Source organism: Dermacentor albipictus, chromosome 10, assembly GCF_038994185.2.
Source record: "Dermacentor albipictus isolate Rhodes 1998 colony chromosome 10, USDA_Dalb.pri_finalv2, whole genome shotgun sequence".
NCBI classification, from domain to species: Eukaryota; Metazoa; Arthropoda; class Arachnida; order Ixodida; family Ixodidae; genus Dermacentor; species Dermacentor albipictus.
Genome location: NC_091830.1, coordinates 40,929,238 through 40,947,118, shown reverse-complemented (window position 1 = coordinate 40,947,118; position 17,881 = coordinate 40,929,238). Strand labels below are relative to the sequence as shown.

General features: G+C 49.8%; 1 protein-coding gene across 1 annotated transcript in view; it reads right to left on the bottom strand.

Moving 5' to 3' along the window:
• Positions 1-12,739, bottom strand: part of LOC135907344 (G1/S-specific cyclin-D2-like) — a 35,850-nt gene extending 23,111 nt beyond the window's left edge. Inside the window, exons 1-3 of the mRNA XM_065439030.1 lie at positions 12,347-12,739; positions 8,625-8,840; positions 308-464 (exon numbers count right to left, since the gene is read on the bottom strand). Of these exons, the coding sequence (XP_065295102.1) occupies positions 308-464; positions 8,625-8,840; positions 12,347-12,562 (589 nt within the window). The 5' untranslated portion in view covers positions 12,563-12,739. The remainder of the gene's footprint in view (positions 1-307; positions 465-8,624; positions 8,841-12,346) is intronic.
• Between the last annotated feature and the right edge of the window lie 5,142 nt (positions 12,740-17,881).

Below are 17,881 nucleotides of genomic sequence, written 5' to 3'. Positions count from 1 at the left end.
GCGAGTGAAGGAAATGTACACATGAAGGACTGGATAAACTTTATTAAAGGTCTTGCAGGACGCGCGTCAGCGCGCAGCGGGCCTGAAGGGTGCACAAGTTTCTTACACCCGAAAGAGTTAGGCCTCGTATGCGGTATCATTCCCTTCTTATATAGAAGATGAGGGACTCGAGAAAGACCCAGCGTTCACGGTTCTCCTAACACAATGAAATGGTAACCACAATGACGTCCACAGCAAGCCGCACATACCAAGGGTCAGAGACAAGAGCTGGAGTATAGTATATTGCACATGTCACTTGATCACTCACCGGTTGCGCAGAGGGAGATGAAGGTGTTGGCGTGCCTCCGCACGGTGTCGCCGCGGTCGGCGAGTCCCAGCATGGCAACCAGGTGGTCTACGAAATCGTTGGCCACTACCGAGGCGACGTCCCAATTGAGCCGGTTCAGCACCTGCAGTTCCCAGGCCTGCGACCGAAAGAACACGGCATCACTGTTAACAGGGTATTTTGCAAACCTTTAAAGGGACACCGTCAACGGGATATTTTCAGCACAGATTATTTTCTACGTCATTAAGGGGCCACTGAAGGTAAATATCAAGTCAAGCTGCAATTATTAATTGCGTTTCTTCACCAGCGTGGCGGTCCCACTCACCATGGCGCCATAAGCTAGAAAGTAATTTAAGAAAGAAAGAAAGAAAGAAAGGAAGGAAGAAAAAAAGGGACGAATATCAACGCCATAGTGAAGTTTCCGCACCAGCTTCCCATCACGTCACAGTACCAGGGATGTCAGCTAGGGTATAGTTAATTTTCTTTATCGGTAACAAAGAACTGCATTGTTTTCTACATAAACAAAGATCGCAACCTAAGAAATTTTTAAAAGTCTTCCCGCCACCAAAAGAACCCAAGCACTACACTATAGTTTGAAATCGGTGAAGTCACACTCAAGTCTCCACGTTGAAACTTCCGCACGAAATTCGAATAAAGTAGGGTTGCCCCTAGTTGTTCTTTTCAGTATTGACCAACCTTTCCTCAATCGAACGGATTAAATTTAGGTTTTGAAAGAACACGTTACCAATAAACTGATTCAGTGTTGGTGTTTAGTGCCTCATTAAGCACTGTGAGAGAGACTCCCAGTAAATTACTCTGCAAGAAATCCGGCGACAAGTTCGATCAGTCAGGCCGCGGCTCTAGCTGGGTGTCTCAGAACACAAACCCACTTCCTCCTTCGGAGGCTATGGGGCTCTTTTCTTGAAGCGTTCATATGCTCGGCAAAAGAACCTGCACCTACGCTGACCGCTTGTGCAGTGCTCAATGCGCTAAAGTTGGGACTGAAAGCTTCGTTGAATCGAGTCTGCTTCGCGACAACACAAGTTCCATGAGCCTATACCATATCCGTAAAAAGAATTCAAGTAGGCGACGCAATCTTGAAGCTTCTTGCGGTCCCAAAGTAGAAGAATAAAAGCTCTCTTGAGCCACTGAATGAAATTATCAGGTAGAAACTCAGTAGAGGAGCTGTTCTTTTTGTGGCAACGTGCCAAAAGTTGACACCTATACGAACGCGACTTTCGGCCGTGTTCCTGTCACCCTCCCCCCACCCTCCCCCGTAATTTGTGTCCCGCGATTGCCGCACCTGCAAGGTGCGAGCAGATCGAGTGCTCAACAGGATGTCACGTGCACGTGGAAAGGAGGTGGGTTTTCGACCTCGATCTCTTTCGCCGCAAAATCCGCATTGAGAGCTCCAGGACCCATGGACAGATTATAGCTCACTGGACATGCTGGTACCGATTCATAATTGCCGACAGCGCGAAAAGGCGAAAGGAAAGCGGCATGTGCCCAAGAGCGCCATCACTACAAGCTCGAGCAAGTAACGCGAGACGTCACAGCAGGTGTCCTCGAGCGCGGTCGTGACCCTAACTTCACGCGTCGTTTACCACCGCCACCTGTCGAAAGAAACGTAAGAACGGGCGTAAGAAAGGGGTGAGCCGAAAGAAACATCACGTGTTGGCACCGTTGTGCCTGAACAAGGCAAAGCCCCGAAAAGTCTCGTAGCTCCACCACTGCAGGTGACACAAAAGCGCACCTTGCTCGATTTGAGACCGGCGTTTTATATATATGCTACAGGTTGCCGGTCGGTGAAACCAGGGTGTTTGCCGAGACAACGCTGGGTGCGGCCAAAAGTGAAAGTAGAAAAAAAAAGAAATGCACGAAAACTTAAAAGGTGGACGAATAAGTAATCGACTGGTATTAAAGAGACGAGTATTAAAGAGACCTGGATGGCACGACGCTCCCATCCGCGGCGTGTGCAAGCATGCGTGTTTAAAGGGCAGGACACAATGGGCAGAAAAGGTGAAGAAGCAGAAGACAAGCAGAAAGCAAGCAGGAGAGAAACAGACGACAGGCAGGCGAGAAGCAGAAGTGATGCACAAGAGACGCACGAACACAGGTACGATTGATCAAACTTTGAGGAGCCATTCAGTGCGGTTCACCCGAGACCTTTTCCTCCAAGACGGCGGTGGCAAAGCATTGACATAAATTCTCCCCCTTGCCCTATACACCCCCAGCAAAGTAGAGCTTGAACAAAAGCGCCGTCAGTTCCCCTGGAAGAATGGTGCAATAGATGCCTCGCACGCACGCACGTACGTAAGCACCGTGTTCTGCTCACACGCTGTGGTCCGCGTGATTTGAGAGAGGGGGGGCGGATTCGAGGGCAACAAACGGCAACCTGCTGGAGGCATGCAGGCAGCGGGCGACTTCAAGGGTGAAGCAGCAACAGATGGTACGCGGTTGTAGGAGCCAACGGCACGGAGGAGGCAAGAGGCGATACAACGAAGAGAGAGGGTGTGTGGAGGGGGGGCACAACCCACGAAGAAAAAGGTAACACCAGCAAACAGATAAAAAAGAATTCGAAAATAAAAGAACTGAAGGGCGGTGGGGTCACACAAACGATGTGCATCTCATGCAGCGAAGCGACGCCGCAACCTGCCGAACGACAAGTGCATGGAGGCACGGCATGCAAGGTGATAAATAGGCAAGCTTCCCCACCCACTTTCGCTCTCTCTCTCTCTCTCTCTCTCTCTCTGTCTCTCATTTGGAACTTTACCATTTTGCGTAATCTGTCCCCTTTTTATTTCACGTCATAGTCGCTAATATTTCAGCAAAGGTCGTTTTTCTTGCTTCAGCACGAGCCCGAGCTCATGCTTCGCCATTAATGCACGACACAACTGAATACGGGCCAAGGCATCCCTAAAGGGAAGCACTGCATTCTTAAAGGGTCACGTTGGAAAAAAAAAAAGACACGTTATTCGCAAATCGGCAAATGGATTACGTGGCAAATGCTGTGGCGCTGGCGTGAAGAATCGGCAGTGGATGCAACGAACTGTGGGCCCCTCAACTCCGCGGGAGTTGGGCTCCCAATGACGCCATCTTCATCATCGTGGTTCTGTATGCTAGATGTCCACTTGAGGACGAAGCCCCCTTGCAGTGATAATTACTTTCATCTTGCACAAGCGGGGCTGCATTCTATGCCTGCGAATTCCGTAATGGGGCAAAATGGGGCAATGGGTGTCAAGACGGCGCGTTTCTTCGGCACATGGCCACCTCATGTCACCGTGTGACTCCCCAAGAACAATGCCCATGGCGCGCAGGTGTCACGACGGCCCTCGGCAGATTCTCACAGTCTTCATCGTGACAGATCCTCCTCCATCTGCGGCGCTTTCGTATAGAAATGACTAGAGTATACGTAAACCAGGACAGTGCTCCGTTTCCTTGCACTGACAGTTGAACGTGCGGAAAGCACAATTCAGCTTGCGCTTACAACGAAGGCGAAACATTGTTTTGAGACTTCCCCGGCGGAGGCCTCGAAAGTTTCCCACGAGAACGCGGAAAAGAAGAAAGGGACAGAAAGAACCAGGGCGCTCGAGAGTAACGGACCAATCAGCGAAGCGTGTGACCAGCGAAGCTTCTTCCGACAACATTTCCGACAAGGGCTGACGGGGAAATGTCAGAGCGAGACAAACTTGCGTGTGCCAGTGTTCGGGCGGTGTTCTCTTTTGATCCCACCTAAGACGAGCCGGCGCCATCTGTAACACCTTAGTCGCCGAGGCAGCTGTCGCGCAAGCTCGTGAGAAAGAAGAAAGCAATATAGTCAATCGCGTGATACCGCTCAAAGAAAAGAGGCGAACAGTGCTCCCTAAATGACGTATACGTATATCAAACAACGTGCATCGACGTACCTCAAATAGCGGTTGCATGTGCATTCTTGGGCTCGAGTGGCGCATCGCCCGCTAGATGTCGCAGTGATGCTGGACGTGAATAGCGCGCGTGAGTCCGCCTAGCATAAGGACCCTCAAATCACACAGCTCAGTCCTCACTGAGATATTTAGTGATGGGTTTTAGAAAAAGTGAGCAGGAACATTCCGTAGTAAGTAAATGAAGGAACCATACGGTGAGAAAAAGACGTTAAAAATTGGCTATTAGCTATCTTCTGAGATGTGCAGTTTGCCAAGGATTCGCGCTTGTATGGTCACTTTTGTTGCCCTTTCTTTTTTCCTTGCGTATACGGTTTTACATCCAAATATAAGAACAGACAGACAGAGCTTCGGCCTTTGCATGTGTGAAACCGTCCTCAACAAAGCAGCTGACATGCAAGGAAATAATTTAAAAAGAAGAAATCTCCGCAAGCTGCAGCGATGATCTCAAAATTAAAAGCAAAGTGACACCGTCCAACGTCTGCAAGGTTGAGGACAGCTGTGTTCTGAGACGTCTGGATTCATCGTTTCCATTTGTTTCCTTCAGCTGTAGATAAATCTCGTCACGCATGGCAGCTCGCGCAGGCTGACTGTGTTGCGCTCACTTCGACAGGTACGATGAAGGCACACACGGAACCATCGAAGGGTATGCTACAGATTGCCGTCTGCTGTCGTCGCCAGGCAGACAGCGCCAGAGGCGCGGCAAAGTCACGTGACGGCGGAGACTTAGCCGCAGTCGATGTCAAAGCCAAGAAGGGAAGCTGGGCGTCCGTGAACCCTTCCGTGGACGAGGAGCAGCGTTACAGTCGGTGTACTCCAGCCGAAGAGAGTGATGGCAAGGCAGATCTTCCATCATGGCGGAAGCACAATGGCGTATTGTACCGGATATGTCGTAACGCACGCACTTGGCATCTGCTGGCCAACACGTACACACACATTCGGGATTTGGACCTAGACACACACACACACACAACAAAAAAAGTTGCCAATTGTTCAACACCGTCTGGTTTTTTTGCACCCGCGATCGGAAACTGAAGGCTCCGATCATCAATCGGCTACAGCTGGAATCGAACGTGTTGTTTGCGGAAGGCTTTGTGCGCTTAGCGAGCGATCTTGACATTTGCTGGTGGTAGGTGATGGCCTTGTGCTATAGCTGAGCAGTGCGCAGACTGGGAGCTGTGTAGCCGGTACCACGATAGCCGCAGGGTTCGGAAGAAGGTTGTAGCATGTACGTGTCACTACAGAGTTCTAGCCTGTCGGTAAACATATTGCAGTTTAAGGTCCAACCACAAGGGACAAGATTCAGATGGATTTTCGGCGTCAGCCGGCTTTCATGATTCGCTAGCCGCTTCGGGCGTCGGCGCTGTGATCAGGCACGGGCAGATTTCGGTGACGAACAAACGTTGCATTGTTCTTGGTGATGCCGGCCGCCTGGCGCCTGCTAGGGTCGACGCCGAAAATTCGTCGGGAACTTGTTGCTTGTGGTTGAGGCTTTAAGGAACAAGGGATACGTCTGCCGCAGTAGTAGCGCCGGTAGCGCCATCTTTTGACGCTTTCCTCATACGCAACGCAAAAAGGAAAACAAAATGCCCCGTTCGCTAAGGATTTTGTTGACGCCAGACCCTTTGCACGAAGACATCGGTAGAATATGATTGTTGTAATTACAGCTGTGTGCTAGATAGTTGACGTTAGCGTCACGAGATGGCGACACCAGCGCTGCTGCGCACGTCTCTATGTTCAGGTTTCTGGTATTCTGTGAAAAGTACGTTTACAACTATGCGCACAACCTAAAACTTATTATTAACAGAATACAAGGGACGTGGCCGCGAGCAGGAGCGCTATAGTGGCGCCCCCTTGTGCCCTTAATCTCCAGTACCGCAGCTTCGAGTACCAGGGCTCACAGAACTCAGCCGCTGTCGTAAAGGCGTCGACAGCGATGCAGTCATTAATATGTATTGATTCCTTGTTTCTGCTCCGAGGGGACCAGCGATGCAACACATGCACGCTTTGTGGTTGAACGAACTGCCACACGATGTGGCTACAAATGCAGATGCTGCCGCCACCTATCAACGGTGTTTCGGTATGCGGACCGATTAAAGTTCCCAAGTTACAGCATGTCTGAATTTTGTCTTCGAGCGGGAAGTTCAAGTCGTCTTACAGTAACAATGGCTTCAAGCAAACCCATTCACCCACGAGATGGTCTGAGCGGAGCAGAAGACGAGCGGTTCCTGCTTTCCAGCCACCGACCACTCCAAACAGATGTCTGCGCATTCCAGACACAGTCCAAAGTGTTGACAAGAACTAAGCAGGCCGGCCGTGGTAAAGAAAGAGCAAGCGGAGGTTGCTTGTGCCAGGTAATTACGAATCACCAGAATGGGTTTAAGCAATGCACGCGAGCGCCCAGAAGCGAAAAAAGTCGAAGCTGTCAGCAAAGAATCACGACAAGTTTAAGCAGAAGATGAGCGGTTCCTCCAGCAGCTCCTGGCCCCAACAGCTGATTTGCATAATCATCGGCCCTCAGCACCCCACCGAGCCAGTGGAAGCCACACCGGCAGGTTACATCACCCTGCCGTCCCGTTAGCGTGTGGTCCCGTTGCACGGATACGCACGACAATGCCGGATGTCGGGCTCGATAGCGATCTGGGCTACTGCGTAACGGTGAGGTGAGATAAGACGGCGGAAAAGAAGGTCATTTGTCAGGTGGCACAACAATTGGCCAAGAGATAACTAGCCCCATGATGGCCGCTGTGTGGCATAAAGATGGCGCAATTGCACGCAGCTGACCCAAGATGGAGGAACTTCCTCCCGTCTAACTCGGTAGCAAGAGCGACCCGTAGAACTTGAGGTTTTTTGTTTGTTTGTTTTTCGCGGCGATTACACCTTGACGAGCGGCATCGGCGGGAAGGCATTGACCTCAGCCCATACAGGGAAGCGGCGAGGGGAAAACGAGAGAGGACGGTGCAACGAAAGCGAAGCAGAGGGAATCATCAACATAATCGGAGACGACAGGTATAACACAAGCGACCAGAAACACCAACCAAATATAAGTACACCGACGTATAAACCAAAGTGGGAGAAGCAAGCGCGAAGTAAACATCTGAGCAAAGAATGTGGCTGTGAAGAACAGGAGAAAGGAAGAAAACAAACGAAGATATAAACGTACAGAGGGGTAGCACTCAAAACAAGCGCGGACGCAAGACGTTCAGCAAGAAGACAAAAAGTGAAAATGGTACAGAGGGCGGGCAGACGAAACAGCCGGACAGCGCTGAGCCAGCAGACGACAAGCAGAAGTGGACAGGAGATAATGGGGCAGGAGGGAGAATTGGTGCCAGAGGCGGACGACGTCAAACAGAGGCGAGAAAAGTAGACAACTGTCCAGACGTGGGGGGAAGGTCCCTTCTGACGACAACAAGCAAGCCCTCAGCACACGTCGGTCACGCGTTCGGCTGTCCGTCGGTCGTCAGCCGGCACGTGGAAGGTGAGGACACAAAGGCCAGTGTCGCTCCGCAAGACACGCACAAAAAGTGGTGAGACGACCTTCCGGGGACAACCCTATTTTTTAACAACGGCAGTGGAGTGAAAGTGTCAGATGTCGAACTCGTTCATTCTGAACTTGAACGGAGGTCCGGTCATCGCTTGGCTTTTCCCTCGATGCCTCTTCAGTGTCCCTTGTTTAGAGTGACCTTTGACCCCCGCTGAGAGGCGTCACGAAGGCTCCCCTTACGACGCTCCCTCTCCCCAGGCCTCTATTCGTGTCCGCGTTGCTTTGCTTTTTCTGTTTTTGAGTGTGGCGGCGGTTGTAGTTTTCTCTCGTACAACGCTGGATTAGAACGAGGCATTCACCGCCTTCGGCTTTCGGACTGGCCATGCGCCTGCCTTTGAAGTCACATTTGAAAAGCGGCCGCTACCGTAAGCTCCGCCTCCCGTGACCCCGCTTTACACCCGCCGTAACTCTTTGCTCACCGGGGGGCGGGGTTCCGAGGTCGTTCGACGTTATCATAGCGTTAGCCAGGTCCCTTCCCCTTCCCTCTCGTGGAATCGTAAAACATCAAACCGGGAAAGCAATCAAAATACATTTGGAAGTTTTATTGTGGGAGCGGAGTGAAAGTAGTGTCTGATTTCACGATACGACGCAGGGTGAAATACCGTTGAGGTGGCCCTAGAGCGCACTTCCAAAAAAAAGAAAGGCACTCCTCGAACAGCCGAGCCCACTTACACCAAACGACTGTCTGTACTGCACCACGATAACATCTCGTTACAAATCTCATGCTAGAAATCTCGCAGACGCGACGGAGCGGGTTTGAGCTGTCAACAGCTGATGCTGTTGGAACACTATACACGTAAAACAAAGAAGAGGCGGGGGGGGGGGGAGGCATCACCTGTATCTCTTGTGCGGTGACCGAGCAGTCGGTGTAGTACACGAGCGCGTCGACGGCCAGGGCGCGGGTCTGACGCAACTTGGAGGCCAGCAGCAGGCAGACGCAGCCCAGCAGCTGCAGGTGCAACTTGCGCACCGACACCAGGGACAGGTACCGGTCCAGCAGGTTCATGGCCGTCGGGAACACCGAGTCCTCGCAGCCCTGTTCCTCGCACACCTGAGCGTTGAAAAAAAAGGAACCATGTGTCAACGGTCAAGTACACGCTATAGAACAGTCCTACATCGCTAAAGAACACTTAGGACGGGAACGTAGACGAAGCGAACAACGGTGGGGGAACAACGTCGGGTGTTTCGGGGGACTCTCGTAAGTCTAAAGTGAGGAGTTTAGAAGAACACAGTAATGTGAAACGGGAGAGCGAGCTTTCGGCATGATGGCACATTATAGCGAATGTACGGCTGAGGAATGAATGGGTCCAGGAGAAGAGATCCTTAGGCACCGACAACAGCCGCCTCTGGCAAAGCAAGCTCGGACAAGCAAGCACACGTGACACTTGGGGGGAGCTGAGACGGAAGCCTGTTTACAAGTCGGCTCGCACCGTCCGGAGTTACTGCCTGCCTACTACTGGAAACGGGAGACACTCTCGGACGATCACCTCTGGCGATACTATCACTTTCGCGTGACGTGGCACACGATGCGTTGGATGATTCCAGCGCTCTCGCTCAAACAGCCAATCAGCACAACAGGCTTTGCTCAACCAGCCAATCAGCGCGCGCTGAAAGTGATATCTCCGAAAGTTACCGTCCAAGAAATACGGCCCCTAGTCAGCTGCCGGCGCAAAGGTTCGGTAGGGCCACATCGTTACAACGAGGTCACTTTAAGATATGCCTTCCGCGGAAGCCCTCGCGCAGGGCAAGAACGCTTCAAACGAGTTGTAGTTGGACGAAGCGTCGGAAGATGTCGCGACCAGCGCTGCTACTGCAGTACGCAGCTCCAGTAGCCCGACAATACGCAACCTGTACTACGTTTACCAGACCGTACACGTATTGCAGTTTAATGCATACCAGGGACGTCGACATGAGCAGCTGCGCTAGTGGCGCCATCTTGTAGTGCGAAAGTTTATTTTGTTTTATTCGTTTATTTATTAGTATACTTTCCAGGGCCGAAGTTTAATCAGAGTGCGCACACATCTATTATTGCAGTGCCCCACAGTATTCTACTTTGCTACTGGCGTGAAGCGTCGGCAGCAGTATAGTCATTAACAAACAGCGTTTAGTTCCATTCTCCTTGAACGAAAACCAACTCTACGCACAAAACAATACCGCAGTTCTATCCGAAGGCGAAACATTAATAGCGATAGCAAGACAATTGACCGAAGCAAGCGTCATACTTTTAGAGGCCGTAAGAATCGCAGTAAGCATTCACTTATTAACAAGCACAGAGTCCATCACGCGGCAAAACGTCTCAACTGGGCCAAATCAAACGACAAAGTGCAATAACTCAACTCTAACAAGCGGCCACTTCATGCATTACATCTCAACCTCTTAAATGGAAACAATAATAGTAATAATAAAAAAATCTGCGCAAACTTCATGCGATAACAACGCGCTTGTAGATTAGAGAACAACGGATAGTATACGCCCAACTACTGAGCGACAGCGCCTCAGCCACAGTATAGCGGTACCTACAGAAGCTCAAGGCCGCTGCAGAGCCAACATCTGCACGGCACGGACGACGCTGTGAAGACGTCACTTAACTATTCGAACACGTTAGCCATACCGACAAACCGGCGGCTCGAAATAACGCCGAGACGTTATCAGGCACCACGTATCGCAGAACGACATATATTAAAAAGAAAAAAGAAAGGTCTTCCATCCAATATACGCAACCAGAAATGCAAGAAGAAAGAAAAGAATCAGGTTTGAAGGTAATATAACTGGTTACCTGATATTCGCAACTAATAGGATAAGCTACCATTCGATTGAGGACCCCCCCCCCCTTTTTTTTGACAACATGCACGATCGATAACAATAAGAAGGGGGGGGGGCGGAAGAAAAATTGTCACCATCAGTCTTCTAACTGTCAAACGCGGCATCATCCAACATGATGGTGATCATGACAAAAACTGCGTCTACTATAGAAATAAAAAATCGTGCAAACAAACAAAACAGGTACTTGAAGTGTTATACAAGTTCCTGTTACTGCAAAATGTATACCTGATTAAAAATGACAAAAAAATCGGCGGCAAGACGCGTTTTAGAAGTTCGCCAATAAGACAGTTAATAAATTTTAAAAAGAAAAACGTCGTCTTTCTAAAAGCGAAAGAAAATCGGTATTGAATACGGAGGTATCCCACGCATCGCTAAAAGAACAAGAACAAAGACCCAAATTCAAATACAGCCCTTGATTTTGGAATCAAACTGACCCCAAGGCCATAACTGTTACCGACCGATTGTCACGAAGCAGTCACCGTCATTTTTCAAACACGTTCCTAACCCAGCGCCGAGCTATACGAAAAGGAATTGGGACACAATCCACTGTCGGCCAACCTCGCATAACTCGGTAATAAGTATTCACACTTCATTATCGGATAGTTCGATGTGACGATAGCCGTATTTCACCGCTCCCTCGAAGCTTTCAAAACGCGAGAGTTAAAAAAAAATGGCTGTGGCTTAGGTAAGGTTAAGCCCAGGATGCGAAGCATACTAGCCTTTATTTTAGTTGTTGAACCACTGTTTAGCCTGGTGAACTGCTGTTGCTTGGCTATATTTGGTTCGGCTAGACGAAGAAACAACTCATGCATTACTTCTTCGCCTTCAAGAGTGGAACGCGACAGCGTTCCCGTCGACCCGCCAAGGGGTCTAAGACAATGGGCTACAGGGCAGCGACTACGCGCCCCGCATTGGACGCGGTGAGCGTCGAGCAAAGCAGCGTTCGGCGCGGCAACGAAATGTGCGCCTGAGCAAGAGACGCACGCCTTAGAAACAGCGCGTTTCTAAGGCAACACCGCATTCACTAGAGGCGCTTTTGTACCGCTTTGAAGCGTTGTACTCGTGGCTCAGTGGTAGCGTCTCCGTCCCACACTCCGGAGACCCTGGTTCGATTCCCACCCAGCCCGTCTTGCAAGAGTTGAGCCAAAGCCACTTCTCCTCTGTCGTGACGTCACGGTGTCACGTGATTTCATGGTCACCGCCGCGCCTGAGGAGCTGGGTTGAGCCCTCGTAATATGCTTCGCATAAAATTGGAATGAGCTAGCAGAATGCGGCGGCCTCCTGCGACACTGAACTCACGCCATTAGCTCATGCGAGCAGGCCCAGCGGTTAAATACCACCACGAAGCTGTGCGTACACGTAAAGACGCCGATCTGCTTTTTTAGATGGTTTACGCAAACCACACTACGCTGATTTGCAACTGTACTAAGAGCGACTTGGTGTTATAACAGAAATTTGCACGACTTCGATTCGTTTCGACGAAGCGGCACAGATACGCCGTTTCACTTTTTTTTTAACGGGCTCGCCATGACAGACGGGAAGTAGTTTTCTTTTTTTCGCAGACTAAGTTATACAATACAAAAACACGTCACTCCCGACGGTGAAAGTTCGTGAATGAAGCTTACTGCTATTGGCCGAAATCCGCCAATGCCGGAGTGACAAAGTGTCACAGAGCGGCCGTGTGGTTAATAAACGAAGAAGAAAAGAAAAAAGAGTTTCGAAGTGACACATTACCTCGGACATCCACAGTGCCAGCGTTTTCCTCATCGGCGTCGTAACCTCCGTCTGCACGCGCCTGCAGTAGTCGCACGTGACCGCGTAGCGATCTTGAAGTCCCAGCAACCTCGCCATGACGACGGCGTCACCGACGATGGCCGAATCGTGCGAAGCTCTCGGTGTTTGTCCAAGTTGCGGCGCCTCCATGCACATGAGGTCGACCACGTCTTCCATGGCCGGCGACTGGTTCGCGGGCAGACGTTGTTGCGGCGCCGTAGGACCCAGCTTGGGTGGTTAATCCGATCGGGACCCAGCGACAACGGGCGCGGCGAAATGGAGAGACTCGGAAACAACGACGACCACGCGGGCGAGCTCTTATCCGCAACTTCGTACACCCGCTCACCCACACGACCGCACGCGACGGCTGCAAGCAGTCGTGTGAGTTTGGAAAGCGAGTACCGTGGGGTAGCGGCCGTAGCGGTGAGAACTCCGTTGAGGGTGGGGAGAAGGCGAGAGGGGCAATAGTTTTCGGCGAGGAGGTCTCCCTCTCCTTTCTTCTCAGGGGTGAGAAAGACCACTGCGAGGAGGTTTCGGTTGAAAACCAGGGGCTAAGTAAAAGTTAGAGAAAGGATACACGGGTGTAGAGGGAGCGCGATAAAGTGGAGGACCGTCGGCAGATGACAGAATGCTCCCAAAGATGTGGACTCTTTTTTTCTTTGCACGCGCAGCGCTAGTACGTGCGCCGTCTGGCTTTTGTCGGATTACGGACCATCTAACCGGGGTTAGCGTGCCGCGTTCGGCGTTTACCGATGCGACAAAGGTGTGCTCACAGTGGCGATTGACAGTGGTCGCGCGACCCCGTTTTAAAGCACTTTATCCTAGAGGCCAACTTTGCACCGCTGAGAAAGCCAACTAGTGTCAGGTTGTGTACATGCATATTATATGTAGCAGCCTCTGTGGAAAACCTTACGCTTGAAATTCGACAGGATCAGTCACGAGTACGCTGGAAAAAACAATAGACGTTTTTGTGTTATCATTATACGGATAGTTCACGCACTTCGTGCTTCTACGGTTTGCGTTGGGTCACTGGCTAGTTCATGGTTTAACGTGCAGAACCACGGGCTGCTGTGCCGAGGTAACCGGGTGGGAAACCAACCGCCGGATCAAAAATAACGTACAGCGCAAAGGACAAGGACAGTGATAGACGACATACACAGCGCTGTGTATGTCGTCTATCACTGTCCTTGTCCTTTGCGCTGTACGTTATTTTTGATCATGAATTACCAACTAGCCCAAGCAACCACCCTAGTTCGCCGGATCAACTTGTGTCACTGGTTTGCTAACTATGGTTATGTGCCGCTCTTAAGTCAAAGAAAAAAATTATTTAAATGTCTTCGGGGCTGGGCAGTATTGAACCCCGCGTCCTACATAATCAATATTCTCTGAACATACATTCACATGCGCGCCACGCGCGGACTTCGCGACGGCGCCACTAGATGGTGCAGCGTGTCCATTGGAAAGCGCGGGAGTAGGTGCCCGACGGCATACACGCCTCGTGCATGATTCCTTCCGGCGTTGGCGCTGCGGTGTGTCGCTGCAATGCTTCAGTGCCAGTCGCATTAACGTTCATCGTGAGATAGGTTCTGCCGGAATTTTTGTCGCTGCCGGAACGAAAAAAAAAACAAAGGAAAATGCCGGCGTACCCGGAAATGACGCAGAACCGAGAACATTTAGCACCAGGTCGTCTCGTTGGCGTGACCTCTGAGATTAGGCGGTTGCACCGAAGCACTGCGAATCTTGGTGGCGATGTTCTGGGATTTGCGTCACAATTATCTCAACCCCAGGTGCATGCGTCTTCTGCATAGGTGACATTTAAATGCTGGTGATAAGAAAATTAGACAACTTCTGGCCATGGAACATTTGTACGACTACTTCAGTAGTAATAGGGTGCTTTTCATTTTTAGGCTATGCAGAATTTTTAAGAAGCGTCTGTGGCAGATTACAGAATTCCAGTTTTTGAGCTGGATTACTCGAACAGGCAGACATTGCTTTACACAGGTAATCGGAATGCGTGATATATTTCACTAACAACGCTTCACTAATTAATTTTAGCTAATTACTTTAACGGCACATATTGCAATTAACGAACTGTAAGCGGTGAGTTCGCAAGGCATATTCACTTTGGACGAATTCTCAGGATGACAGTCGCTTCAAGTGTTCATTGCCGAAGCGAGCGGCAAAATGAATTGGCTTCCCAGTTTTATTTTTGTGCTCAAATGCATAAAACAACATGTGGTTCAATAACTACGTGGAACAACCAGACATTTGTTACCGCAAGTTTTACAGCGCATATCTCTCAACTGGCGTTATCCTGAGAAGTTTCTATCGTTAAATTTTGTGCCCAAACCTCAGCGCAGGTATGTCAGTATGCCATTATGAATTTCGAAGATATTCTTTTTGCTGTTTGGGTTGTTGTGGTGCAGAAAAAGTTCTCGAGACTTCGTAAGTTACCTTTGACTCCTGTACAATGCAATGTAGGTCATGTTTACCGATAAAAAACAAACATTTACTAGGCCCGAGCAGACGTCCTTAATATCCATGACGTCGCAGCTGATTGGTGCGGCAAACTTCAAGGGAGTCTCCAGCTGCTTTGTCTTAATCGCTTTGATGATTTAATAAACCTCAACTCGCAATAAGACTGGCTCTTTCTTTCGAGTACTCTAAAAGTAAGTAATCTACTAAAGTTGGGAGGAGCTTGAGCTTCGTCTTTAAGAGTAGAACGCCTTAACAGTAGAACGTCTTTAAGAGTAGAAAGGGTCCCTGACTGCTTCTCATGCTCTCATTTCTCACCGCGACCTGCCTTTCACCTCAATGACATATTCACAATAACGTTCAATTCAAATTCAATGAAAATTCAAACACTTACTTGGCACCTGTAATTAAATGACTAATTACCATACACATTCATTAACGATACCAGATACTCGAACCACATCTTTCTCATCGATACATCACACATACACATGCATACAGTCGTTGTAAATTCAATGAACCACCACACGCCTTTACTTCAGTCTAATTAGCTCATTGCTAATTAGCGTACTCACAATTACCCTGTACGCGCCAGTACGATTCTCTGACACTTTACTCAATCAGGACACAACCTGCTTATCGATACATCACACATACAGACACATTCATTTGTTTTATAAGCACAATAAGCCAACCCAACACTCACATTCGCTTCAGTGTAATTAGCCCAATCTTAATTACCGTACTGAAAATTACCATTCACGCAGCAGCTAATTTCTTAAGAGACATATCTAAGTGAAAGACCACAAAGCAGTTACCACCACCCCCTCTAACACGCTTGAACCAACAAGCCTTCATGGCCGTTTCGCATTCCGAAGGTCCTGGGTTTGATTTCAATCTAAACAGCAATTTTGTTACCAGCTCGATTACTTTCCATTCATTACAGTAAGCTCCCTGAGAAATTCGGTAGTACTGCGAGCATTCTTTCACCTGTTGACAAATTTTGTTAATTCTTTACTTTCATCGGGAGTTTTCGTTCACGTCCAACGCACGGTCGACGCAGGAACAATGCCGGCGACGATACATTTTCTGCTGAATACTTCATACAGCTCAACTTATCTTTAGCGGCCCCTGAACTACACTACCTCACATTTCTGTAGTTGCGGCTCACTGCGAGAGATGGCGCCACTGGGGTGTGAGCTTTCGTGTCGTCATCATTGACGTCATCGTGTCATCACGTGTGGTTGCGGCGTCTTCGGCTGTTCTCGTGACTGTCGCAGCTATAGCCATTTTGGTAAAACGCCACCGTTACTAACACCGCCTGCCGCCAGCCGCGCATGCGCCGTTGCTGAATGCGCAGTTGGTGAAATTGGTAATAGTAAAATAGCAACGCTTGTACGTTCCTTGTACGTTGGCCCATATTTTCTGTGGCGCCAAGTGACCAACGTAACTTATGAAAGGCCACTCATGTAGCTGTTCAGTAATCTCGTTATCTGTGAGGCCCCGTACGGTAATATGTCGCCTTGGAAAAGACAAGTCCACTTGTGGAAACGTTAGCTCCCGCTTTTACGTTTTCTCGTTTTGCTCATAAAACAAACCGCAACCTCATTTACCGCGTTTATGCATAGGGAGCTATAGGGTGACACATTGTGGGTGGCTTAGACATATATGTTTTGGGGTAGCTGCTCCTTGGGCATGCATGGCGTATGAGATTATTGAAAGTCATCGCGTGCAATGGTTCCGCACGTTCTCGTGCACAAAAAGTCCCCACTGTTGACTATGCCTTCTGCAGCTGTTTGGAAATAGCCATTACTGACTTTTCAGAGTCATCAATGACAATGGCCAACACATGCTGGCGAAGCTTAAGATCCCTCTATGACCTCTGACCACTGGAAACACTTCTTTCTCTTTGTCACAGAAAATATTTTGCTGTCCGAAGTTACCAGCTGTTTTCTAAGCTTGAAAGGGGGTCGAACGCCAACTTCACATTCAGGAACGTGGTGTTCTTGACGGTCACGCTATCGGGAAGGGTTGTACCCCGAACTACGAGATCAGCTGCCTTGGACGCATAGTACAACAGGTTAAGACGGCAGGGTCATCCGCTATGTACCTCGAAGTCGACTACCTCGGACATCTCCTTGAGGATGTGCACTGTCGTTCTGTGCGACATGCATCGAACTTTCGCTTTACAGTCGCCTTCTAAAAGTATGTGTCTCTTACTGATCGTTCAAGTTAGGCTTATATGGACTCCTTTTCAAACTGCTCTCGTAGCACAAACGACGCGCAGCGCATGCAGAACCGGTTTCAATCAAAACTGGTGCACATCACGAGACGCATTGTCACCGCGCGGCACGTCCACCACGCACGATTGCTCGCGGCGCGATGTCCTCTTCGTCTTCCACCATGCACGTGCTGAAGCGTGTGTGCGATTCGCCGCCGCCGGCGTGACACGCACGACGACTGCGGCTGTGTCGGTATACGCGCCAGAGTTTTTCGCAGAAGCCTCTCTCGCGCAGCGCCGACGGCAGGTGTTCGTATATCCACGAGGGATGTTCGGACTCGCCTGAGCGGAGTTACATGACACCCCCCTTCCTCCCCACCCCCCGCACAAGAACGGGGTGAAAAAGAAATGTCCCACCGTGGCCTCACTTGGGAATGAAGACTGTCACACTGAGCCTTTCAATATACCTCTGCGAAATGTACCATTTGTCGACGCGTTTCTCGTATATTGGATCATAGTCAAAGTAGACATCATCGTCATCATAATAATCATCATCATGGGTACGCCCACTGCAGGGCAAAGGCCTCTCCCGTACTTCTCCAACTACCCCGGTCTTGTACTAATTGTGGCCACGTTGTCCCTGCAAACTTCCTAATCTAATCCGCCCACCTAACTTTCTGCCACCCCCTGCTACGCTTCCCTACCCTTGTAATACAGTCCGTAACCCTTAATGACCACCGGTTATCCTCCCTCATCATTAAATGACCTGCCCATGCCCATTTCCTTTTCTTGATTTCAAC